The sequence below is a fragment of the Trachurus trachurus genome (genome assembly GCF_905171665.1).
Source record: "Trachurus trachurus genome assembly, chromosome: 14".
Lineage (NCBI taxonomy): Eukaryota > Metazoa > Chordata > Actinopteri > Carangiformes > Carangidae > Trachurus > Trachurus trachurus.
The window spans coordinates 23,035,596-23,060,761 of NC_139903.1; the positions used below are offsets into that span (position 1 = coordinate 23,035,596).

Here is a 25,166-nt window from a genome sequence, read left to right on the forward strand (position 1 = left end):
AGGGGAGGGGGAAAAGAGAAAAACGAGAGAGAGAGAGAGAGAAAGAGGGGGGGCTAGTGGATGTAGCTCTAGCTGTGGGCCGGGGGGTGAGAGCTACCTAGCCCGGGCTGCTCTGCCGAAACATCCATGGGTGGCTGTGTCGGGAGCCACCACGACTCTTCGGGCAGCTTAAACGAGAACTCGGACGGCACTGGAGGTAACTTATCACGGCCATTATTCACTGTCTACCAGGCTGTTTTTTTTTTTTTTTTTTTTTTGGAGAGGGGGGTAGGGAGAGAGGAGAAGGAGGAGGAGGAGGAGGAAGGGGGCTCCCCTAGGTTTTGTGCATGTTGTCCTGGCTGGGGGGTCCTCTTCCCTTCCCCTGTATCCGAGCCAGACAGACCGGGGACAGCCTCGCAGCCCTCCCGGGTTTACCCTCCACACGGCGGGGCCTCGGAGCGACGAGTGGCGCCTCGTCTGCTCGCTACTTTACTAACTGGGGGGTATTTACTGTGCGACGCTGCCTCCCTTTGTTCTTTGGTGTTGACTGAGCTAGCCGGCTAAAACGTAGCCTGGTTAGCCTGCTAGCTTCTCCTTTTTTTTTTCCTTCTCCCCCTGCATAACAAATATGGGTCACAGACGGCGATGGCATGCGAGGGAAGGCACAGGAGAGAGGCAGTCTGATCTGAATTAGGTCTGAGCGCTGTGGCTGCTTATGGCTTTTAATGCGGACTGCACATGAGACCATTGTTTTCTGGCTTGCGTTTCTATCACAGTGTACGAGTACATTTGTGTGAGGTACGCTTTTATTGGGAGCAGGTTTAGCTGAGCAAAGTGTTGAGGGGGTGTCAAAACTTGCGGCTTTATGTAAAAGGAAGTGTGTTTTTTGACACTGCGGTTGTGTTTCAGTGAACAAGCCCTGAGAGCAGAGAGCAACAACATGCTGTCCATCGACAGTGAGCAGATGCACACACATAACACTACACTGCAGGTTTATTGTGGTTATTGAGTAATAAGCAGTGTTGCATTTAATAAACCTTAGGCCACGTTAAACATTGCTTTGTGGATTTAGATGTGAGGTAGGCTAAATGTTGGTTTTTAGTGTACATCAGCTCTTTAGTGTTGTAGGTTAACTTGGACAACTGCTTAAAACAAACTAGATGTGTTGCATTTAAGGTGAGACAGATAATGTAGGAAAAAGAGATGGCTTCAACATGCATAAAGGCCCCTGTATTTGTTTCGATATCTATGCTTACCACCAGGCCTCTTCTCTTGGAGATTTTTTATCAAGACAAGGCGTTGTTGACAACTTTGCAGTGTAGCTTCCTCGTTTTTCTAGGCTGAGAAAGGGTTCAGCTTCTGGCCAGTGAGTTATTTTTAATCACAGATTGGGGAGAGATAGGACTGGGTTGGGGGAGCTGGGGGCTAGGGACTGATCTCTTTGAGAGGCTGAGATACAGTCTAGTTTCCTTGATGTTTTCCCCTTTTTGCCTCTGAATCTGTTTCGATGACTTGCCTGACTACCTCCCAGATGACAACGTAAACAGATTTTAGAGGTCCCTTTATCTGTGAAGTCCGTCTCTACAAGAGGTTAGGCAGTGTTAAAACAGACACATCCCAGGCACCTGGTACTTGACACCTCGGTTGATGCTGACAGAGACAAGCCAATTAGACCTGAACACATAAATTTATCTGCTTTCACCAAAGCAATTGTCAAATTTAGGTCATTTGTATAAAATGGTTACAGACACTCACCCCCAAGAATTTACGGGGACTAAGACAAGTAGGCCAATGTTTATAAAATTGGAAGATAATAGGCCGACACGTGAGCTGGAAAACATGAACACATGGTGGAGCATTCGTGTTTCCTACAACATGTGAACCTATTGTATGTCATACAAAACTGCACAATAGTATATTATTTTTAATGTAATCTGTTTTAATGCAGATATTTTACACAACTGCATAAAGATCCATTAAAAATGCTGTTATTTGTTCAAAGTTTGCAGCTTCCACTGTCTTTCCATCAACTGCATCATCTGGTGGTTTCATTAAATACTTTTTATTTTGATGTGACATAACCAAATAGATAAAATCATTGTGATTATGTAAACCAACTGTTACTTACCACCAAGTCGGTTGAAGTTTGGTGTTATCAGGCTGCGCAGTGTGTGATTATCTCAGTACATGTGTACTAGCAGCAGGTGTAACGCAACACCTTGATCCGTCATCCTCTTCTCCCCTCTCCTCTCTCTCCCTCTTTCTCTCTGTGCACACGAACACACGAACACACGTACACACACACATTTTGAACACACAACACGTGTATACACTGTCCTGTACCTGCCGTCCCCTTCGGAGGAGATCCAGATGGTGTTGTTCATCAGTCATTCTGCTGCAGATGTTAGACGCCACAACACTAAACCTTTAGCTGGGTTTAGTAACTTAACACTACTGGCTTCAGTTCTGTGTGTGTGTGTGTGTGTGTGTGTGTGTGTGTGTGTGTGTGTGTGTGTGTGTGTGTGTGTGTGTGTGTGTGTGTGGGCTCATGTTTAATCTGTCATTTAGGTTTAGTTGTGTAGCTACTTGAGAAATCTTAAAAGACTGATGAAATATCCTAACAGTTCTCCTTCACTCTCCATCCCTACTTGTCATTTTTATCCTCTGTGAATTCCCCCACCCTCCCTCCTCATGACTGTCATCTTCCGTCCTCCGTCTGTCAACTTTCCCTTCTCTTCACCCTCGTTTGTTTCTGCTATCCCCCTACATTCCCCCCTCTGCTTTTGTCTCCGTCCTCCACCCTCCTGTCTTGCTTTTGTTTTTCCTTTTCGCTCCATCGCTCCCATCCTCCCTTCCAGTGGCTCTAGGGCGTAACCAGCCCCTGAAGAGAGAGCGGCCTAAATGGAAAAGTGACTACCCGATGACTGAAGGCCAGCTGCGCAGCAAGAGAGATGAGTTCTGGGATACGGCTCCAGCATTCGAGGGCCGGAAGGAGATCTGGGATGCGCTGCGTGCCGCGGCCAGCGCCTTTGAGAGCAGTGACCACCTGCTGGCTCAGGCCATCCTCGATGGAGCCAGCATCACACTGCCGCATGGTAACGCACATTTCCACAGTGGTATGCACAGCAGATAGTGTTTGTTTTTACACTCCATGAAACAGCCGTTGGGTGGACAGTTGATGATTACCAAACTCAGGAATTTAAACTCCCTCTTCCCAAGATCTCCAGAGGAACTAAACTCAGGAAATTGGCTGTTGTGAATTTTTTTTATGGGACTGTAGATTTTGTTTTTTGGGGCCAGTTTTTATGATCTTCCTTTTATTTGAGTAAGACTAGGTCAAAACCTAGCAAGTGGCTGGACCACCACCTGATTTTTACGACCGTGGAGTTGTCATACAAAATCACCAAGCACATAAATAAAAGACAAGGGCCGAGGTGTGATTTCCGCTGCATTTACTTGTAAACACTAAAAGAGAAAGTTAGGGAAGGCTGGCTCTTTTTCTCTTTGCCTTTATTTCAGTCATAGCTAGAGAGAGAGATGGAGAAAACTGGAGAGAGAAAGATAGAGGATGACAAGTGCAATGGGTCGGACTTGAACCAGCGTGCACTCTACCAGGTCAGCTACTGGGTCACATGCTGGACTATGTTTCTTATTTTATCCGTCACACTGGGAGCAGCCTCTATCTTTGAGCTACAAAACTTTAGCTTTAATCTGATTTCAACTCCAGACTCTCTGTTTGATGTGTTTAGAACTGGTCAAAGCGGTTGGCATGAAACCTCTTTCTTCTCTTTTCCTCGCACCATTTCCGTGTTCAGTTTGTCTTAGTACTTATTTCTAATAACGATACATGTAGTGAAAGTAGTTTATTTGCTGTAAAGGAGGCTCAGTGTACTGGAAGTGCTCCTCCTCTTCCCTGTTGTTCCTAAGCAGCCGGGAAACTAGACTGCAGCTTTGCACTCTTCTGAGCAGAGGTAGAAATATCCTCACTCAGTCAATCAATCATGTCAAGTAACCTTTGTGAATATACTGTAGTGCTGATTCTGCTGTTTTCAAGCGAAAAAGAGGCAATTAAATATTTTTTAAAACATTTTCGATCTGCCATGTACTGGTTTAAGTCAATTCAGTTCAGTTTAACAAACACACTTCAGTGCCTTGGAAGCAAAGCAGAGGATGGTATCTGCAGATCATTCACAACTATTAGATATACATGGACAACGAAGCAAAAGATTGTTACAGCTGCACAAGGCCAATCTCAGAATAGCCTCTGTGCCTCTGCAGCTTAAAAAGTAGAACCAGACGGCATGATGAAGCAGCGAGTTCAAGCAGGTGAAGGGAAGTGTTCATATTGCTCTGCTGGGTGAAGGAGAGAGAGCTGTCTCTCACCTATTGTGCACACATCTGTGTCAAGCTAATACATCTGTGCCCCTATAAGACCATAATAAAAAAAAAAGCAAACATTTTTACCAGGTCATGATGACAAACAGCAGACAGCAGCCCTCACAACTGGGGCAGGGTCACTGAATGTCCTATCACTCTTACATCAACAGAGAATAGAGAAGCTAAAACGTGTAGAAAAGCTTCGCCAGGAAGTGTCCTGTACTTCCTCTACAGTTTCAACTAATGTTCAGTTTCATAAACAAGCAAACTTTGCCACACATTGGTGTTCATTTGGGTGTTAATGTGAACGCCGTCTCAGCTGTCCTTTTTCCTATATTACACAATAATCGACTTTTCGAGACTATGGATCCTAATTAGAAGCGTCTACAGAATTCAGCCTGCACTCAAAGAAGCTCTGAGTGTATCTCAGTGACCGCATTTTAGAGTTCAGACCATTAGGAAGAACATACTGGAGAATCAGTCGGTGAATAATGAATGAAAAGGGGCGTGTCCTTGGTCTTCTGAAAGTAGGAACTAATGAAGTAATCGCTCATGTACGCACAACAAAGATGGGACATCTTTTTGAAAAACACTTGAAAGCAGCAGCGTAGAACAAATTAATAAAACTGACATGGCTCAGGTTCAGGAGGACTAACGACTCAACACGGTAATTATAAGCAGGCTCTCTATTTGTGGATGTGCGTCATTCTCTTTATTCCCTATTCATATCACCTCAGGGTCAGATTACCTCCACTGTGGAGAGGAAGGAGTGGACCATTTTTGTGCTGAAATGTTGACGCAGTCAGTGTTGGGAGCTGGAAGGTGGCGTGTTTTTGTCCAGATGGTGGCATTTTTCAGTTTCAGTTTCATCCACTGTCTCTCCAGACTTTCATGTTGGAGTGTATTTTGTCCTTTATTGGTGAAAGTGGTTTTTGAATACTAAGTCTTGTCCTGTCTCTATATATACAGTAAGCACATGGATGCTATACCCGCTATCACTTCCCACACTGGCACAGCATCATGGGTAATGTAACTGTATATTTAAAGTCAGTCGATAACATGGTGGGAAGCAGTGCCTTTCCTGGGATTATGAGTTATTTCATGTTATTAGAGATGCTTTATTTCTGAGGGATATTTCTGGTATCCTTCAATTTCTCCATAGGTCAACTCCTCTGTAGGAAACCAGAGGTGGAGAGGATTTATTTTATTTTAAGTTCACAAGGATGCAAAGCAGCTTCTCCGGAATGAGACTTTGGTAGCTGCACTTACCAACAAATATATTTCTTGTGCATGTAAACGTAGTCGGTGTGTTTTGCTGTGCTCTCCGTTGCTCTCAGTAGTTTGGCCAGGTCAGATCAGAGCCCGCTGGGCTGCAGCTGTAGATTCCCCAGACCTGATGTCACCACAGCTCTCATCCGGCACTTCACTACAAAGAGCAGTTAAATCACTTCTCACCATTTACAGCGTGATGCTTTGCACTTTTGCATGTAGGACTTTTCACAGTTAACGCAAGGGTGGGCTCCAGATTTAATTTATGATTTTCAGTTGCCGTTTTTTGCTTTCACACTATTCCATTTTTTGATTGATGCACCGAAAATATTTTTACATGGAGCGTGGAGCGGCTTTTAATGGATATTGGATTGTTTCGTGGGCGTTTTTAAGTGTCCAAAACACATTTTATTCTGCTGGCCCTGTGCACAGCAACACGTCGTTCTGCCTCCAGACTGGCAGCGCGCTGATCCAAATAAAGGTAGCACTGACGATGCATGACTACCTCACACAATCCCCACATCAGATAATCCAAGCTCCTTCCTTTAATTAGCGCTAAACGCAGTAGTGGTACATGGAGATGGCATTAGATTTACTGTTATTTGTTTATAAATGTCATGACAGTCCACTCAAAATAACCCCCTTAAAGGGATATTCCAGCTTAAGTTTAACCCATGGTCCAACGCACTGTGACACCGAGTTAGATCCCCCCTCGAGAGATGAAGTCTGCTAACCGCTTAGCTTCTCTAGTTGTAGCAACTTTAGCAATGACCGCACCATAACAAACAGCGCAGTCTATTGATCCACTGACAACTGATCAAAAAGCCACTCATAGCCACAAATAATGCTCAGAACGGCACCAAACGTCATCAACAGTACAAACGGGGTCCCAGCACATAATACGAGGCATCATACATCTGTTAGCTTTGCCTGGTTTCTATTGAAGAGACGAAAACAACTCACTCCATACGCTATGCAGCAACTTTCCGCGTCCAGCATAGAGTCCAGGCACTGACAACACACAACTGGTTTCAGCGGCCACTGGCAGGCAGTGACCACACTGACCACTTGATTCCCCCAGGTCCAGCACATAGACTCCACCGAGCAACTGTCCCTCTCAAGGGGGGGTCTAACTTGGTGTCACGGTGCATTGGACCATGGGTTAAACTTAAGCCGGAATATCCCTTTAAATTTACAGGGTGCTCAGCAGTCGAGTTGTTAAGAGCAGGTCCCATGTTGGCTACGCCCAAAGCAGTGATCGCCAGATTGATTCCTGACTTTACTGATCTAAACTGTATGTCATTCCCTCAGTCTCTCTCCACTATCCTGCTAATTAAATAAAATATATAGGCCTAATATAAATCTATATACCTAATATCTAAAAAAAGAAAGAAAAGTACAGAAGTGAACCTCATGGTGATGCAGGGTGGATCACCGAAGTCTGTAGCATTCATCCTATATAAATTCCTGCCACTCTAAACAATTGTTTGTACAAACACGAAGGAGCCTTTACTGTTGCCATTTAGAAGTTAAGCTCAGTATTTCATGTCTTTTAACCTCAAACAGGCAATTTATAATAGAGATTCCATCTTCCCTGCATCAGTTGATGAGCTCATTTTTCCTTCATATTTAATTTGAATGGAGACTAACTCGGGGTGGAGTCATCAGACATGTCTCTGTGATTGAGGGTGGCTGTGTAAAACTGCTCTGACGCATGAAACCGATTTTCACGCAAACAAATGTTTTTCTTGCTCGGATAAAAACCTAACCTCTTTTTTTAATTTGGTGCAAGGTTGATTCCTCCTCACGGGGATGTTTTTCAATCTGAACTCTTGTTTTATAATGAAATTCCACGACCAAAATCATTAGCACCACCTGGAAACCATTAGCATTGTGCAGCTGAGAGATAAACACCAACCCGGAGCCAACTGGTGAAGAGGAAAAAGAGAAATGAAGTGAGATTTACAGACGGAGAGACTTGTATTCAAATCATGTTGATGCATTGTCAAAGAAGCGTGTTTACATTTATCTTGCATCTGTAATAGCCTCTTGAGACATTAGCCATGGCAGGTTTCACATTTTCAACTCGCTGTCTCTGCTGGTTACATGAAAGGGATTTAATGCATTTGTAATGATGCAGTTAGGTTCAGCTGTACGAGACGCTGGTGAGTCTCAATCATCAGATTCACTTGAACATGTTAATATTTCAGTTGTGTTCCTGGCAGCAGCAGCAGCAGCAGCAGCAGCAGCAGAGAGCTCCAATACTTTAAAAACATGCTTGCCAGTTGTGTCACTGTGTTGGTATGTCAGCACATTATTTGGTTGCGTAAGCTGAGAGGAGAAAAAAGGCTTTTAACAATATCCAGGAAAAACTTTCCTGGATATTGTTAAAAGCCTTTTTTTTTCCCCCCGATCTACAATAACATATGTCGTTATGGGGGGGTTGAAATGATTTATATAGCTGGGTTCACAGCAAGTGGACTGTGGCGAGTGCTGTTGTCATCCACAGAACTACACAGGCCACACACAGTAGGTCAAGTGCTCAGTCTCTCTCTCTCTCTCTCTGGCTCTGGTAGACCACGTCCTGAGGCGTAGTGCGGCCCTGACATTCTCACCTTGACCACAGCAGCCGTCATCAAGAGCAGCATTTGGAGGCCTCTGCTGACTCACTTCGTACCACAAAATACGGCACCTCTCTATCCGTATCTCTCAAGCAGCTTGTATCTTGGTTTAAGTCATTAAACAGCATAAAGCACCGCAGTGACCTTTTTAAACGCAGCGAACAGAAAACGCTGTAAAGGGATGGACTTTTTCACCCTGGTAACAAATTACTTGGCCCTAATTTGAAATGTCCAAAGGGAAAATTCAATACCGCCTCCCCAAAACTCTTATTGGATACACATAGGCTGTTTTTAAAGGTACAAAAACCAAGCCAGGTAATCCTTGCAATAAAAACACCTATTACCATGATGTGGTCACTTGTTGTGAAGAGCAGGGGACAAACTGAAATGCCGTTTAGAAATCCCCCTGACGACCCCTGGGGCCCCCCCACCAGCGAATACCACTGTATCAAGTTTCTGTTTTCAGACTAATTTGACCTCTTCATCACAGCTCTCTCCTCTCACTCTTTACCCCGCGTCTGAATCACAGTTGGTCACCAGTCCAGTGACATCATATCACTGTAGTACTCCAGCAGACACATTACATTCCTTTCTCTCCTGCTTTCACTCAGTGCTCTTCCCTCACAGTCTTTGTTATCTGTTGAGTCCGGCTCTCACTTCTCCATTTCATCTTTTTTTTTCTTACTGATGTGAAATGGGAACAGATTTTTGGCTTCGTTAGATGGAAAAATGATGTGAGCTTTTGACTTTCAGCTTATGAATCGACACGCATCTACTTTTTTTTCATCCAAAAACATAATTTACCCAGTCCAGTCATTTGAGCATGAAGAAGTAAGGGAAAGGTTAAAGGGAATACTCTGATGCTTTATTGCTTTTTATTGGAACTTCCCAGTTAAAAATTAACCACCACATTCAATGTAACTAAGCTCTCACATGGTTTTGTTTATATTTGTGGGTGGGTTGGTCTAATCTTCTGCTTAATAACTTCCAGTATGAGAAGCCTATAATACGTCATAAACGATAATATATCATAAAAGATATATTGCCTTTTTTTTAGAAAAGTGGCCCACCACACAATTTTAAGTTGACTGATAGGGATCATTGATAAAACTAAAAACAAACCTTTAAAGGTAGCATATTGTATAAATTGAGGTTTCCATGTGTTGATTGATTTTAGATCAGGTTTAGGTTCTATGTTAATACTATGAAAATATCAAAGCCTCAAGACCGCAGAGAAATGCTCACAGCCTGTATTCGGGAACTGAACCTTAAAACAAGCTGTCAGAACTTCTGTAACTTAGTGATGTCACAACAAGGCAATCACTGCTCCAAGCGCTGTCTACCTGGACCCAGTTAGACTTACTGGGTTTGGTTTCTCTGTGTTTAACTGAAATCTGCTTAGTAACAGTAACAGTCAGCCAATCAGGGGAGAGGTTCAGAGCCTCCTCTCTTCTGACTGACTGACAGCGTCCTGTTGGTGCTAGAGCTCGACCCAGGCCTGAAGTATGAGATGTAAAAACAACTTTAATGATAGGTTTGGTTCTTAAAATGACAAATGTTGGGGTGGTGTTTAGCTCAGTTGGCACCCGCCCCATGTGTTGAGGCTATAGTCCTCACTGCAGGCGGCCCCGGTTCGAATCCTGCGTCAAGCGGCCCTATCCTGCGTGTCAGTCCCCCTCTCTCTGCCTCCCCATTTCCTGTCTCTCTCAACTGTCCTATCAAACAAAGGCATGAAAAGCCAAAATAATATATCAAAAAAAAAGTCAAATGTTAGTGTATTTTTGTTTTGCAGTTTGGCGCTGTCTGCGCTGTATGGTTCATTGTTTGTTTTTGTGAAATCAACCAAATATATTACAAAAAAACTAAACAAATAAGTGTAGCTAGCTAGACAACATGTTGATCTATCTTTCTAGACACAAATAAAGAATTCCCACATAAAAAAAAGAAAAAGACAAATGTATCTGCTATGGATGAACACTTAAAATAAATCAATGTGAAAAGTGTAAAATATAGGATTTTAATGAAGGAAAGAAAAATGTTAACACATCTTTCCTTTCTTTCAGGAGCTCTGACTGAATGTTACGATGAACTGGGGAATCGATACCAGCTGCCGGTCTACTGCCTCTCCCCTCCCGTCAACATGATTGAAGAGCGCTCTGATGAGCCTGACGGTTCAGATCCGGACTCCGGGGCCGCAGACCCGTCCACGGGCAGCGCCAGTGACCCAGACTCAGGAGGGGAGTGCCAGCTTCGGCTGCGGCTCTCTACGGGTCGCGACCTCCGGCTGGCGGTCCGCTCCACGGACACGGTGGGCATGATGAAGCGTCGTCTGCAAAGTCACGAGGGCGTTCCCGCCTCGACCCAGCGCTGGTTTTTCTCAGGTCGGCCGCTGACAGACAGACTGCGCTTGGACCAACTCAACATCTCCAGGGACTACGTAGTGCAGGTGATCCTCAGCCAGCCCCCACCGCCAGAGCCCGTGACCACAGCAGGACATTTACCAGAGGCGTCTGTGTCGGTGGCAGTGGAAGGAGTTGCTGCTTCGCCCCAGGAGCCCACGCCGGTGGAGAATTAACCCGACAGCCTGGAAGTGGGCTGGTTTAAAGACGGAGGATAACAAGGGAGAAAGAAGAATGAAAATTGACTTTTGTCTTTTGGCTCGCTCTCCTTCTCTTCTCTTCTCTTCTCTTCTCTTCTCTTCTCTTCTCTTCTCTTCTCCTGTCGCCTGTCTGCCGCAGCGAAAGGACTCTTGAAGTGAGAAAGGACTCCTCTTTTTGGTTTTACACGTTCAAATTTTGACCTTTTTTGAAGTCTTTTTAACTGTTCCTATGGAAACCAAACAACGAAAAGCGAACTTTGTGAGATGGCTTAAAGGGTTTTCTTAGCAGCGACCGATGTTCCAATGTTTCTGTGTTTCACTTTCACTTTCCATGCAAGGTCTGCTCTCTGGCGATGCTGGATTCAGCAGGAATCTGTTTATGAGGCTACAGGGTTATACATATACGTTTTTAATGCAGATAGTTGAACAATCATGACAGTTATTCAGGCAGTTACTCTTAATTATATGTAAATCAAACACTTCTTCACCTGGAGGTTAAGTCAGCATGCTAACAGCTGTAAAAAGGTCTTCTATTGGTTTGTCTAGTTAGCAACCAGATGTGTCCTCCCTCTCGACAAGAGGCTGCAGACAACGTGTGACTGGATCATTAGATATTTTTATTTCACTCTGCTTCACAGAACAATCAGAGTAATCATGTAATGTTAAGTAGTCAGCCTGTGTGCGAGTGTGGGTGTGAATAAGTGTGTGTGTGTGTGTGTGTGTGTGTGTGTGCGTGTGTGCGCGCGCATGGATGTTCATATATGACAGAGACACAACCACACTTAATGTGGCAAAAGGATGGACGTCAGAAACACAGTTACATATTTTGATTAAAAATAGAATGTTTTTAATTAAAATTGATCATTGTTTCTATCCCTCGATGTCTGACTTATTTTTCATGTCTACTCTTCACTGGAAAAAAATTACCAGTTCAGTTTAGTTTTATTTCTATAGAGCCCAAATAATAATATATGACATTACTGTCTCCTGTAACTGTCCAACACTCCTAAAGAAAGTGAATACATGTCAAACTATTGCTTTAAAGTTTTTTTTAAAAAAATCTTTTATATCTAGACCAATACCAAAATAATAATCTGTCAATGTTCATTTATAAAGCACTTTATAACACCCATATATACAGTATTATAATTTTTAGAATAGTGACAGTAACAGTAAAAAGTGTCATAGCACTTCTAGGTGAAACTTTTCTATATAAATGAGTCTTGATCTTGGGATTAAAAAGTGCGAACCCCAGTATTTTGAACCAGTTGGAGGCATGAGGAGTTACAACATTAATAATGTTACAATATCAAACTTGGAGCTCCTTAAAGTGTAAATTGAAGGTGATAAATAGAAACGTAGCTGAGTAGGCCTGCTCTGACAAGACTCAATCTGCATTTTGTTGATCTTTGACTAGTTTGTTTACAGCAGGTTTGAAATAATTGAAATAAGAGGCATAAGTACCCAAATGTGAGGATATCATTATAGGCATAATAATGCTAATCAATAAATACACCGCTGGTGTAGTGGCTGCTCTCTGTCTCTCAAAGGAAAAATAATGAATCACAGAACAGAAGAGAACAGCTTCCCTTTTCCTTCTGATTTCCTCCCGTCCTTGTTGTTTTCAACTTCCCTTCTTTGCGGACTGTTTCTCCCGACCAGACGGAAGGGGGAAAATTCCTTAAAAAAAACACAGTGATGTAAAGAGGGATGAGCATTGTGTGTGAAGCGAAATGTGGCTTTGAATTGCGAACGAACAGACGTCACTCAGCAGGGAGGGAATGAGGAACCCGCCCTGCTATCAATCCATCATTCATGTAGATGCGTGTGATCTGACATCTGTATCTGACATCTGGAGTGCGTCGCTACAATTATATGTGACACATAACATCATGGTTGGTGTTGGTGACAGGTAGAGGGGAAGTCACTGAGGTATTTATCTGAAACAGGTTAGTCAGTGGCTTTTGTTCTGGAAATACCTCCAAATATGACACCTGCTGTGGTCACACTTTTATTTTCACTGTCCTGCCACACGCATGCCATCAAAGAAACGAAATATAAAATATCACGTGTGGAAGATTTGTTTTCAAAGGTGCGTTGATCGTAAAATTTCCAGTTTAGCGACATCAAATATGATTCAGTGCAAAGGTGCACTAGTCATCTGTTACCTTAATTCTTCTACCAGCACATATAGCACTGAATGAAAAGAAACCTAATAGTAACTATAACAAAGCTAAAGGTGTTGTGTGCTTACAGGAAACAGGTCTACTGTCAGGGCATTCAGACTGGCAGAGGTGTAATTAAATGTTACAGCATGATGGGAACTCCTCCATAAATCAAGTTACTACAGGTAACTTCCCAGTTGTGTCCCTTTGTTACACTGCTTTTGTACACAATAGCGTTCGCTGTAATGGATGTGATTTCTGATCTACAGTATAAAGATATTTTGCTTTCCCTTTTTTTTCATTCCAGTTTACTCAATTCTGTTTTCCACTTCCACAGAGGTGTCAACACTGACTTCTACTTTCTTGTTCTCCTTCCTTAGAACTCTCATGACAGTCTACTGACTGTCTACCTGTTGAGTTTCCAGTGATACACCACCAGCGCTCTGCTGCTGCTCCGGTGTCACTTCCTCAGTTCCATTTCCCACAGGTTTCTGTCTTTTATTGTCCTGACTTCCCACTTGTTGCAGACACACGCACACATAGTCACAAGGGAATAAAGCAGAATGTGAATAAAACTTTTGTCATCCTCCTCATGACTGAGTGAAAGGGTTACATAAAAGATGATTAAGAGTCAGATTTAAAAAAAAACTTCCATGGAGAAATAATGTTTATTTGTTCCTCGGCCATGTGATTAATTCTATACTGTCCTTATGTCATCAGTCCTTTGCTCTCAGGTGGTAAAGCACACACACACACACACACACACAGAGGCAGTTCCACTTCATGTGGGGTTTTTTTTTTTTTTACTACTGGGCATAAATACAGCCACAGCATGCTGAGCTGAACACATCTCACTTCTCTGGCGTGTCTGTCAGATCAGCTTTCATCGGCAGTGAGAATTTTGGATTCAAGTCCACAAGGTAAGATCACACTCTTTCTGTTGTATCTCCAGCTGTTTTTGTGCCTTTTTTCTCTTAACTTTACCATAACTGAATTTGTAGATGTTTTTTTCTCATTCAGTGTGAAAACATTAAAGCATCTTTACAAATTTTCTTTTTTTTTTCACTCAAGTGCTGAGATTACTCAAGTACATTTAAGAGATCTGGCATGCTGAACCTCAGGGAGGAGAGTGATGAGATGCATTAGAGACTGGAGCAAATCAATTTGCGCCTTTTTTGGATAATGGGTTAATGTTCGTTCAGCATCCTAAAAATATTCAAAGAAAGAAAGAAGAACAACCTTTAAAACAATGTTTAGACATATTTAAATCTAATACATTGACTTTTTTTCCTCATTGATCTCAAACGACTACCACTTTAATTACTAGTTATATTTCAGAATTAGACACACACACTTCTTATCTTATCTTTCCAACACATATATCTGGACCTCCTGTTGGAAATCTTCTTTTTTTCATATCCACTCATTGAGATCTAACCATAATTGATGATACAGTAAACTTAGATAAATTAAGGTTTGTACAAATATACCTTCCTCTTTTTATGGAGAAGTCCCAGATTAAGGTCTCGTGACAAATAAATCTAAATTTTCCCAGTCTTTGTATTATAACTTGTGGTTTGTTTTCTTCCAGATGACTTCATTGCTCCTCGTGCTCCTGTGTGCTGCACTGTGCTCTGCTCAGTCTGACACCAACCAAGAAAACATTGAGACTCTGATGGACAATGGTCGGTAACTCCTCTGCTTCCTCAACATTTTTCTCCTCATGTAGAAAATGTTCATTTAATGTGTGACTGTGTCTACATCTGTGTGATTTGTCCATGATTTTACCCAGTTCTGGTCCTGAGGGTGCCTTACGATGAGGGCAGCATGGTGTACGTCCCTCTGACCTGTGGACAAGCTTATCAAAACCAGCCTGTGACTTGGAAGAAAAATGGTAACAAAGCCCAAATTACTATCACAGACATTAGTTCTATGACAACCAGTTTATAATAGTACATTTAAGAATAATTTTAAGTAAATTTAAGTAAAGTACATTTACTTACTATAACTATTCTGTAAGTAGGCCTATTGATGCCTCTCTCTGTAGCTATAATCACTGATTTTAATTGGATTATTTATTATTTTGTTGTTATTCAATCTTATCGTATATTAGGCTACTGTTCATATTACATACATTTTACATCTTTTCATGTAAATTACTAATTTCTTTACAATTCTATTCTTTCTTCTACTCTTTTAATACAATATGATCTGTTATATGATAGATTACATGATATGATATATAATATGATACAATACCATACAATCTTTAAAGAAACACAAAATCTGTTTAATTGAAAAATTGGATATGTAAAATTTTGTATAAGTAACTTTGTGGCTTCATTGGCTCATGTCCTTGTCTCAGGTGTGGAGCTAAACCCTCCTCTGCAGGGGAACCAGATCAGGGTTCTGGTGGAGGAGATGAACGGAGGAAACTATACTTGTCACCTCAGTCCCAGCGGAGAATACCTCAACCACACTGTGATCCTGGTCCAACTAGACCCAGATAACAGGACTGTCATACTGGAGGAAAAATCCCCCGAAGACGGTAAGATAAGACAGATGTAGGGAGCGAGGCAGGAGGGAAATTACACGGAGGATACATACAGACTGAGAGTAGACAAACAGAGAGAGATAAAGATTTGTTGTGTCACTGAACCTGGCAAAAGGTATTTCAGAGGAGCAGACCTGGGATTGATGTCACTGAATGGCTGAGATAAGAAAGATGGTGTGAGAGGGAGATAAGATGGGCAGAAATAGACAGAGGTGGAGGGCTGAGGCCCTGGAGGAGGCAGCACTCCAAAGATAACAGACAGTGGGGCACATGTTCAGAGATAAGGACCAGAGGAAAAAATAATGAGACACCACCACTGCAAGAAAATAGAAGGAAAAAAGAAGATTAAAAATGGAGAGATAGCAAAAATTGTGTTGTACTTTAATATAAACACAGTTGCATACAAACTGTGACTGCACATCCATCATCACATTGCTGGTTGTAGTGGTTCTCAGCAGGGCCGTTGCTATGAATTCTGGGCCCCCTGAAAGAATACTAAAGTAGGCCCCCCTTTCCACTATTTTTTCTTAGACTACGTATGTATTATCACGTTTTATTAACTTTGTTTTGATGCTAATTTACTATGAGTATTAGTGAGGGTCTTATGCAGAATAAATCAGTCATACAAAGATTAGACTACTGGGGGTTTTTGTGGGCCCTACTGGGCGCTGGGCCCCTGGAATTATCATCACCTTTCTCCCCTATACAACGGCCCTGGTTCTCAGTAACCTGTTGCCTCTTTCCTTGGTCAAAGCATTTTCTTCTTCTGCTTTACTGACGAAACTAAACAGGTTCTTTCTTTTCATAGGTCATTCATCTCCTTTTACAAAATTAAGCAACCTGTGAATGCTTTCAAAGCCTGGGCAGCTGGAAAAAAAACTGCCCATTTGATTTTGTGTGTAAAGTTAATGTGCTTTGAGCCTAATGTGAAGGAACTAATGCTTTATAGAGTGACGAGGCTGTTATGAAACCAGCAATCTTCTCCTCAGCTGTCAGGCTTGTTCACAGTTATTATTTTAATTTCCAAAAACTGGCCCAGGAAATGATTTATTGATGTTTAAAATCATGGGATCTTCAAAAAGAAATAGAAAAATCAGATGTGAATGTTGAACACAAACAGAAAGTGAGAATGTAACAGTGTTTCTGCTCATCCAGGTCACATCCACTGTTCAGCATCCAACTATAAAGGCGCCTTCGACTGTTCCTGGACAAGAACACAGGCTCGATCCAACGCTGCCGTCCTCCTGGTGAAGGCAGAACGGTGAGGACAAAAATACAAAAAAAAAAAAACTTCTCACATTCATCCTCCACCAGCTCATGACTGCCAGGGTATTTGTTATCTAAATCGCCAAGGAGCCCCAGTACTATGGTGACATTTCAATTAGAATATCAAGATATTGCACCAACCTACATGTCCCTGTCTCCAGGCAATTGGAAAAGATACCATGCGTGCTGAAAGCTGACGGATCAGGGGTTCACTGTGAGGAGGATGCCACCTGCCCATACAAGGAGGAACAGAACCGCATCTCCCTCACCGTCTACATACACAGCTACTCTCGCCTGGAGGCCTACATGAAGCATTTCTACCTGAGAGACATCGGTGAGTCACTGTGCAGCGACTCTTTGATCTGTCTTGTAAACTCTTACCTGGGAATATCCTCTATCCAGTCACGCCACATTGTTGCAACTCCTCGTCATTGTTCTGTTTCTCCTCCTCCTCCTTTTCACTCTGTTGCAGTGAGGCCTGCAAAGCTCTCCAGCCTGCATGTCAGTGAGGGGAGGGTGTTCAGCTGGTCCTACCCCGACTCATGGGAGACACCCGGCACCTACTATGGCCTGCAGTTCCAAGTCAAGCTGTTCCCCCATGGACACTCCTGCAACAGTGATGAACCCATTGTGGTAATCCACACATGCATAATGGATATCATACTCCTAGCTGCTGAAACAATTAAATTGATTTCTGGTTAACCCACATAGATACTGAATATTATACCGGTAGTGATGTCACCATTTATGTCAGACACATCCTCTGGATATATTAAGGATAAAACACATTGAAAATATCTATCATGTCATATAAGTGTATGTTCACAATATATATCTAATTTATATATAAATTATTGATACCTGAAATATTGATATTGATATCTGTCCATCTTTACATCATTGGAAACTGGGCTCATGCTTTTGAACTATAAACTGACAGGCTGTGGGATAGATATAGATATTTATGCGTATATGAGTATGTTACACACACACACACACACACACACACACACACACACACACACACACACACACACACACACACACACACACACACACACACACACACACATATATATATACTGTATATATGATATGACAATGTATGAAGTATGAAATAGTTCAAATTTCTAATGGTTTTAAGATCTAATTTCTACATACATATTTTACTGTCCATGTATAAATGTATGTATAACATAATGTGTGTCTTCTTCTCTCCTCTGCAGCACAACATCACTGAGGAGACCAAGTACGAAGTCAAAGACAAAACCAAGAAGTACGTTTTATGTGTACGAGCTCAGGACAAGTTCACCAGCGGCCCATGGAGCCACTGGAGCATGTGCACGTGAGTATTTGACCTCATTCATGAAATGATTGTTACTGTTTAATTGATGAAAATAATAGTCACCTGAGCTTAACTGTCTCATTTCAACCCGTTCTGCCTCCAGAGTTAACAAACAAGACGTGCGCTGCTAGCTGTGTCACTGGACTGCAACCATGAGAAGAAACATGAGGACAGAACAAAACTCATCCAACTCTCTTTGATGTTTTTTTTAACTTTCTTTTTTTTTTAAATACAGTATAGTTTTAACGGTGAATGTATAGTATTTATTGTCCATTTAATCTAATCTTGACTAAAGACCTAAAGTATATTATTGTTGATTGTTAAAACAATTATCAATTTGACTGGTTTATAACTTTTGTTACTATTCAAACATTTATTTAACTTTTCATAATAAATAAACACGATTATGTGCTGCACTCTTTTGGTATTTCATACATTGCACATTCTCATGTATTTCAGATAGAAGTGATAAGTAACTGTGATAAATTCTGCATTTAATCATTTTAAATCAACACTTACAGACAGTTTAGGTACAAAAAAAGGGTTTATTGTCATATTTACAGCCAGGATGTTGGGGATGTGACAAGGAAAACACCAAAAGGCAGATCTCAGGAAATGATAAGGAGCAGAATGTCCAGGATCATCCCCCCCCTCGTGTTTTCAAGAGCTTGAAGTGCCACTTGTTCCCAGGGGACTGAGAACTTGTTTAATTATCCTCCGTTACCACTTAACACTGACCTTCGTCATCCATGACTTCAATTAAATGTTGACAAGTGCAGACACATTAACTTCAGAAGCTACTAAGAAAAAAAAAACAAAAAAACATTAACTGCAGGTTTGTGCTGTCAGTTTGTTTCCTATCATCATCCCTCATCCTCACTTTGTTCATTTGAATAAAAGCTCTACACAAAATACACTAATAACATTTGCATAAAAAAAAATAAACAAAGAAACAAAATAGAACTCATCTCACATACGGATGAGTCTGTGTGTGTGCGTCAGGCAATGCAGCAGAGCCGGGACACAAAAACAATTCTCACAAACAAATGCAACCATTGTAAACTTTTTCCATCTATGTGCACGGTATGTGCATGTGTGACATACTGTAACAGGCTTGTGATGTGGACATCACTGACCCCTCCATACAGCTGACAGCAGCACGACAGATGTTCGCCATCAAAACGTGCACGACAGTCAGTTGTGTTGATGTAATTTTAGCCACATCCAGTCTCCTTCTCAACAGTTTTAGCTTTAAGGACTATTGCATATTATGACATGCTGAATTGAGTAGGTTACAGGTTACATCTATAAGATCCTCATGGACTTGGATTTTGATTGGACGGTGATCTTAACTCATCCTGCCACTTTAATTCTTAGTGTTTGCAAAGTGGACTTGCCAGCCTAAAATCACAATTGATATTATCTACTGTATGTTGATGTCATATGCGCTTGTCCTGAATTCTGTCAGTTCTCGCTGGTTTCGTAGCCTTTCAACGTCAAATCTGACACCTTAGCTTCCTATGCAGCCACAACCATGTGTGCCTGTCTGATAAAGATCTCAAGTCTCTTCAAGTACTGTTTAACTGTGGACTTCAGATGTATTTGAAACACCTTGAACATAGTAGGAGTTTGTAGGTCACGATGGCTTGTGGTATGTGCCCTTAAAACCTTTTTAACCCACATGGGTACACCCTGCAGTTAACACGCAGTCACAGCCAACGTTATTGTCGTAATTGCAAACCATATTCAAATAAAACTAAACAAAACAAATAAACATCAAGTTCCAGGAGAGACAGATAGCATGCAAAATGTGTATCAGTTGGGAAGCCAATCTCTGTCCTGAGCTTTCGAGCGTTGGCAGCTGCAGGATTAGTGTAGGATTTGTAGTAAGGTTTGAAATGAAGGACTTGTAACATCCAAGTGTGAGTGTATGTATGTGAGAACTGGATTAAGGGATGGTGGCATCCAGCCCAAGTCTTTGTGGAGGATGTAGTCCCCCCTCAGTGGTGCTGTCTCTTGGATAGGTACCTACACAAACACACACACACAGTGCATATTTTAGACATATTGTTATATCACTGACACTTACGCAATCTTTCTCATTGTTGTTTTGCATATGCGCCAACCTCTCCCAGTGTTTGTGATTGAGTCCAGTGAAGTCCTCGAGCTTGGCGATTTCTTTGAGGTATTGAGCCAGTTTATACAGCTCCCTGTCCTTCTCCCTGTTGAGATGGGCCTTCATGAAGGGACGGATCTATAACACAAACACACACATATAAAAGAATGCTGACGATGGTGATGAGGAAGAGGACAGGGTCAAATACGACGGTGTTGTTGGCGGTCTACCTTCAGTCCGTTCTGTGGGTTCATGAGGAAGTTTCGTCCGATGTCGTCAAACATAATGGTGTTCTTCCTGCTGTAAAACTCTCCATACTTCCCCCATATCACGCCCAAGGGCTTCACCTGGAAACACAGTGCTCAGTGCTATCACCTTTTTCCAAACGTCAGCCAAAAACTTCCTGATGAGACACGTTATTCGTGTGTGTGTGTGTATGTGTGTTCCTCTCTCAGACTGATCCATCACCTCTAACCCTTCAGCCACACCTAGGTGACAGTCACGCCCACAGCTGTGGATCACTCCTCACCTTAGCAGGAGGGATTTCTCTGTTGCGACAGTAGCCTGGCAGACAGGGTGGCACATACAGCTTTATACTGTTGTTACAAGTCGTGCTGTTTTCGGGGCTTTTCCCTGGTTTTCTACTTTTGTTCTCACTCACATCTGGTGATTTTCCATCAGTGACGTGATGCAACCCAATGTCAAGTGCTGTAACTGGTATTTTTTCAAAAAAAATCTGACTATATACAGGAAAATAAATCTGAACTCAAAGGTGGATTAAATGTAATTCACTTTTGCAATTCAATACTGTTTCTTGTCAAATAGTACATGATTTGTCACACATTATTTAGAAAAAAAAAAGTCCTGCTCAGTATTACCAAAATGCATTAAATTTAAATACGGAAATACAAAAAAAAAATCAATTTCAATTCAATGTTATCATTCTTTTGTGGTTATACCATTTGACAATTTCAGGGGCATTCAGTCTTACTTGGTAAAATAAATGGTTCAAATGTCATTTCAAAGGACATGAAACCAATATGAATACATTTGGACATTTTAACAAATCTGATGCATGCTTTTAAAACATTTTTAAGACATTTCTGAATTGTTCATCTTGCCAACCCTTATTTGTCACTGACCCAAAAAGATGGTGTCAAATCTGACACAATTAAGCCATCAACACTTTATCTCAAGGTAAAACTATATGCAGCTATATCTATAAATTATCACTTTCTTCTTTTGTTAAAGATCTGTTTGTATCAGTGATGTGTGACCACAGCAGAGAAACGGGCCATTATTTTCATTAAAGATCAGATGTGAGTACTAACCTCTACAACCCCCCTCTTAGGGGTGTGCACTGTGATCATGGCCGCACTGTCCAGCATGAACGTAATCTTGTAGTTGGGGTTGTCCGTCACTCCCAACTCCTAAAAACACACACACACACACACACATAAAGATTAAATGTGTTAACACTGCCACCTTTTGGCAAAAAAAGACAGAGTGCAGAAAGAGCAGCAATCTGTTCCATATCTCTAAGAGGAACACTCACTTTCATTTTGGCATCAATCCACTTCATACTTGTAGCAGCTACAGAGATAAAAACACATATAAGATGTACAAGCCACAAACAGAAACTTCTGGGCATCAGTGCACAAAGGAATCAGAACAACTAATGGCCACATGATATGAACTTGGTGGTTAGTTAAGATACAGAATAAACTGTTCAATATATAGAAAGCCAAAATCAACCAATCAATAAACACATTTTTAAAAGAAGAGAAGAGACATACACCAGATGACAATGTCATAGTCCTCATAGGCTGATGTCAAAAACTCATGAAGGTATGGCCTCATCAGCTCCTGACCCGTCTCTGCACACGACTTGTGATCTAAACACAAAGAGAATGCAGACATCGATGATTATGACAGATTTGAGTAAAATACAGATAATAAATACATTTTAAAAACAATGTATTTGAGTCTATCAAACTGCAGAGATGGAGAGAAGAAATAATGGAGACAAAGTCTTAGGGTAAAACATTGTTAAATTGCGCTGTTTCAGTTAAAGTGTTGTGATTAGTATTATAGTGCTACTGTAACTCACCAAACAGTGTGTAGTCCACATCCAGGACCAGAAGCCTCTTGCCTTCTCTGGGAGGGTTCATCTCCTCCACCTTATAGTCTTTCACTCTGCGGGCAATTTTAGCCAAGTTCTCCTCTCTAAAGATATCATCACACACAGATATAATTCCACAGACCAACTCATACTGACATCTATAGACACAGAAACAAAAATAAATCTTACCTGTTCTCCACTTCAATGACCTCTTCCTCTATATCAAAATCATTGACCACATCATCATTCTCTGGGGGAGGAGCTAAAACCTCTTCCTTCAGAAAACAAAAACACATGTGCACCAGTCAAACAAGGAAACAATCAGCAAAATCCATTGAATATGCAAATGTTAAGACTTCAGGTGTCAGAGAGTGGAGCATCCACATGACTAGTTGGGTACAATGTAAGTCCACATACTGTGTATGACAACTTTTTAGTCAACAGCTGGCAGGATTACTACCTAACCAATCACTTACTAGTGAAATTAATTCTGATGTAGACAGTAAGAAAATGATTCATCAAGTTACTCCTTCAGTGTGTACCATGTTTGGAAAAACTGCAGATTAGCCAGTAACTCGTCAACCAGATATCTCTGGAATCATTAATTCTCTCTGTCATCCTGCCACCTACCAGGCTCTCCTCTCTGGTACCCATCATCATGATCTTAGTGTTCGGCTTCAGCTTCAGGGAGCCCAGTTTCACCTCATCCTCTGCAGGTTTACCTATAGGGCAGGGGTGGAAGAAAGAGGAAGAAAGAAGGGAGAAAAACACGGACGTGAATTAAGCTTAAAACTCCACATGATAACACAGAATTCAACATATTTAATAGACTACAGACAGGTGGAGAAAATTGAAGCTCAAGCAGCCTGAGAAACGGACATGTTTGAACATATAAAACACCAGCTGACTATGAATGTGGATTCACATAGCCAAAGCCTAGCCAAATGTACAGATGGGTTTATTTTATCAGTGCTATATTTCTCTCAGGAGAAAGGTTACTTACATATACAGAGGATAACGATATCACAAAAGGTACAAGGGAATTAGACTCCAAATTTCTTGTCCACCTGGTTTGGATATCATTTATCATATTTACACTACTAGCTCCCTAGCTGTGGTCGTTGACGCCCTCTCACCTTTGACCTTGAGTCCCAGTAGTTTCTGTCTTTCTGGCAGCACCCCAGTCAAGGTCTTAATGGACTGTTTCAGGTCCATCACTGTGTCCTCCTCAGACAGAGAACTGATGGAGTACTCCTGACCTCCCCACTTTATGATCACTGACACTGACATGGCTCACGCGGGCTCTTCACACACATACACACTCGCACACACACACTCAACTCACTCACACACACTCAGCTGCAGCTGGAGTTGGGTATGCACGCGCACAGACAAAGTGCACACACTTTCAAACAAATATTTTCCAGCTACAGTAACAAACATGCACACGTACACCTTGCAGAGAGAGGAGGGGAACAGGTAAAGTAACAGAAGAGGTGTCAGGAAACAGAGAGTAGCTTATAATGAAACACAGAGAGCAAAACATGACATCAGCGTTGTTCAGCATGTGTTGTTTTGTTTGGCTATTTCCAGACACAACGGCCAAATGCCGCCTACTCAGTGCAGACACTTTGACTGTCCCTGGTGTTGATATTTTTAGCATGAGATGGCTAACACTGACTAGCAGCAATGTAAACAGGAGCGGTAACCAGTACAACTAGCTAACATTAGCTGACGAAGCTCGGTGGTTTGTGTATCCTTACCTGATGGGGCGGGCTAACGTGTAATGCTTGGTAAACACTGTCAATTTTCGTCGAGCAGGTCGATGAATGAATGAAGTTTTGCCGTTTAGTTTCATTCATCGAGACGCGCACGCTCTGTGTGCTTCCTGGCGTCCCGAGCCCTTTGCCGGTAGTGACGTAGGAACAAAAGCTTCGTTACCATAGCGACCATACCTCAATGGATTAATTAACGTAAAGTCGTTTGATGGTTGTTTCCGACAAATCCCTCCTTCAATGTTATCAACGAAAAGAAAAGAAAAGAAAAGAAAAGAAAAGAAAAGTTTCAGACCACATTCAACACAGGCTGCTCTAGATACTTTCTCTGATTAATCACAATGACTCCAGAGTTTGTAAGAGTCTTCACTTTCCCCATACATCCCGGAACCTACAGTAAATTAATTTGTGGTAGGCTACATAACCAGTTTCTACACCAGGCTACAGTCAGTATCTCAAAAACATTAACCATAGAATTAAAATAGCTGGACTAATACACTTATTTACTGTAACAGACCATTAAAATAGTTACAAATGTTTCCAGGCTACAGCTGCAAAAATGTTTTCACTGGCAATTCACATTGTAGTTATTTTCTGTTAGTTTTTTTTTTCCAACACTCACTGGAAACGTATTATGGAGAAACTAAGTGATTGGAATTGCTGAGTGATGGTTATATATAGGTAGGTTGATCATTGGGGAGCTGCTTGGATATAACTTACAGACAGACAGACAGATAGACAGACAGACAGACAGACAGACAGATAGATAGATAGATAGATAGATAGATAGATAGATAGATAGATAGATAGATAGATAGATAGATAGATAGATAGATAGATAGATAGATAGATAGATAGATAGATAGATAGAACTTGATTATATGGTAACAACAACAACAACAACAACAACAACAACAATATAGCAATATAATTTAATAAATTATACAGCAGTGCAAGTGATTGTGCTTGTTTGTTTTA

At 41.6% G+C, this 25,166-nt stretch overlaps 3 protein-coding genes across 4 annotated transcripts; 2 read left to right on the forward strand and 1 right to left on the reverse strand.

Annotated features, from left to right (window-relative positions):
- The first annotated feature begins 54 nt into the window (after nt 1–54).
- Nucleotides 55–11,652, forward strand: ubtd2 (ubiquitin domain containing 2). 2 transcript variants are annotated; one of them, XM_083986506.1, is made up of 3 exons: nt 55–196; nt 2,838–3,095; nt 10,310–11,652. In XM_083986506.1, the coding sequence occupies exons 1-3, from the start codon at nt 127–129 to the stop codon at nt 10,819–10,821; spliced, it is 840 nt and encodes a 279-aa protein (XP_083842632.1). In that variant the 5' UTR covers nt 55–126; the 3' UTR covers nt 10,822–11,652. The 2 variants fall into 2 exon arrangements, with proteins under 2 accessions (XP_083842632.1, XP_083842633.1); XM_083986507.1 differs by having other exon boundaries at nt 2,838–3,074.
- Nucleotides 11,653–13,880: 2,228 nt separating this feature from the next.
- il12bb (interleukin 12B, b) lies at nt 13,881–18,306 on the forward strand (the record flags this gene model as incomplete). Its single annotated transcript, XM_083986903.1, has 9 exons — nt 13,881–13,930; nt 14,602–14,695; nt 14,803–14,904; nt 15,376–15,558; nt 16,720–16,825; nt 16,992–17,164; nt 17,303–17,463; nt 18,057–18,175; nt 18,279–18,306. Exons 2-9 carry the CDS (start codon nt 14,602–14,604, stop codon nt 18,304–18,306), a joined length of 966 nt encoding a protein of 321 aa, XP_083843029.1. The 5' UTR covers nt 13,881–13,930.
- A 454-nt stretch (nt 18,307–18,760) lies between these two features.
- On the reverse strand, nt 18,761–24,317 carry ublcp1 (ubiquitin-like domain containing CTD phosphatase 1). The gene is made up of 11 exons (XM_083986505.1): nt 24,177–24,317; nt 23,550–23,868; nt 23,044–23,135; nt 22,603–22,688; nt 22,402–22,517; nt 22,088–22,186; nt 21,847–21,884; nt 21,623–21,721; nt 20,522–20,638; nt 20,302–20,429; nt 18,761–20,203 (listed from the first exon to the last, which is right to left on the reverse strand). Exons 2-11 carry the CDS (start codon nt 23,701–23,703, stop codon nt 20,176–20,178), a joined length of 957 nt encoding a protein of 318 aa, XP_083842631.1. The 5' UTR covers nt 23,704–23,868; nt 24,177–24,317; the 3' UTR covers nt 18,761–20,175.
- Between the last annotated feature and the right edge of the window lie 849 nt (nt 24,318–25,166).

Excerpts from the sequence above, each read along its gene's own strand:
- ubtd2 (XM_083986506.1), top strand. The coding sequence starts at position 127 with ATGGGTGGCTGTGTCGGGAGCCACCACGACTCTTCGGGCAGCTTAAAC. Across the intron at positions 197-2,837 it reads GAACTCGGACGGCACTGGAG|TGGCTCTAGGGCGTAACCAG; the intron begins GTAACTTATCAC and ends CCTCCCTTCCAG. Across the intron at positions 3,096-10,309 it reads TAACGCACATTTCCACAGTG|GAGCTCTGACTGAATGTTAC; the intron begins GTATGCACAGCA and ends CCTTTCTTTCAG.
- ublcp1 (XM_083986505.1), bottom strand. The coding sequence starts at position 23,703 with ATGTCAGTGTCAGTGATCATAAAGTGGGGAGGTCAGGAGTACTCCATC. Across the intron at positions 22,518-22,602 it reads GTCATTGAAGTGGAGAACAG|AGAGGAGAACTTGGCTAAAA; the intron begins GTAAGATTTATT and ends TGATATCTTTAG. Across the intron at positions 20,639-21,622 it reads CTAAGAGGGGGGTTGTAGAG|GTGAAGCCCTTGGGCGTGAT; the intron begins GTTAGTACTCAC and ends CTGTGTTTCCAG.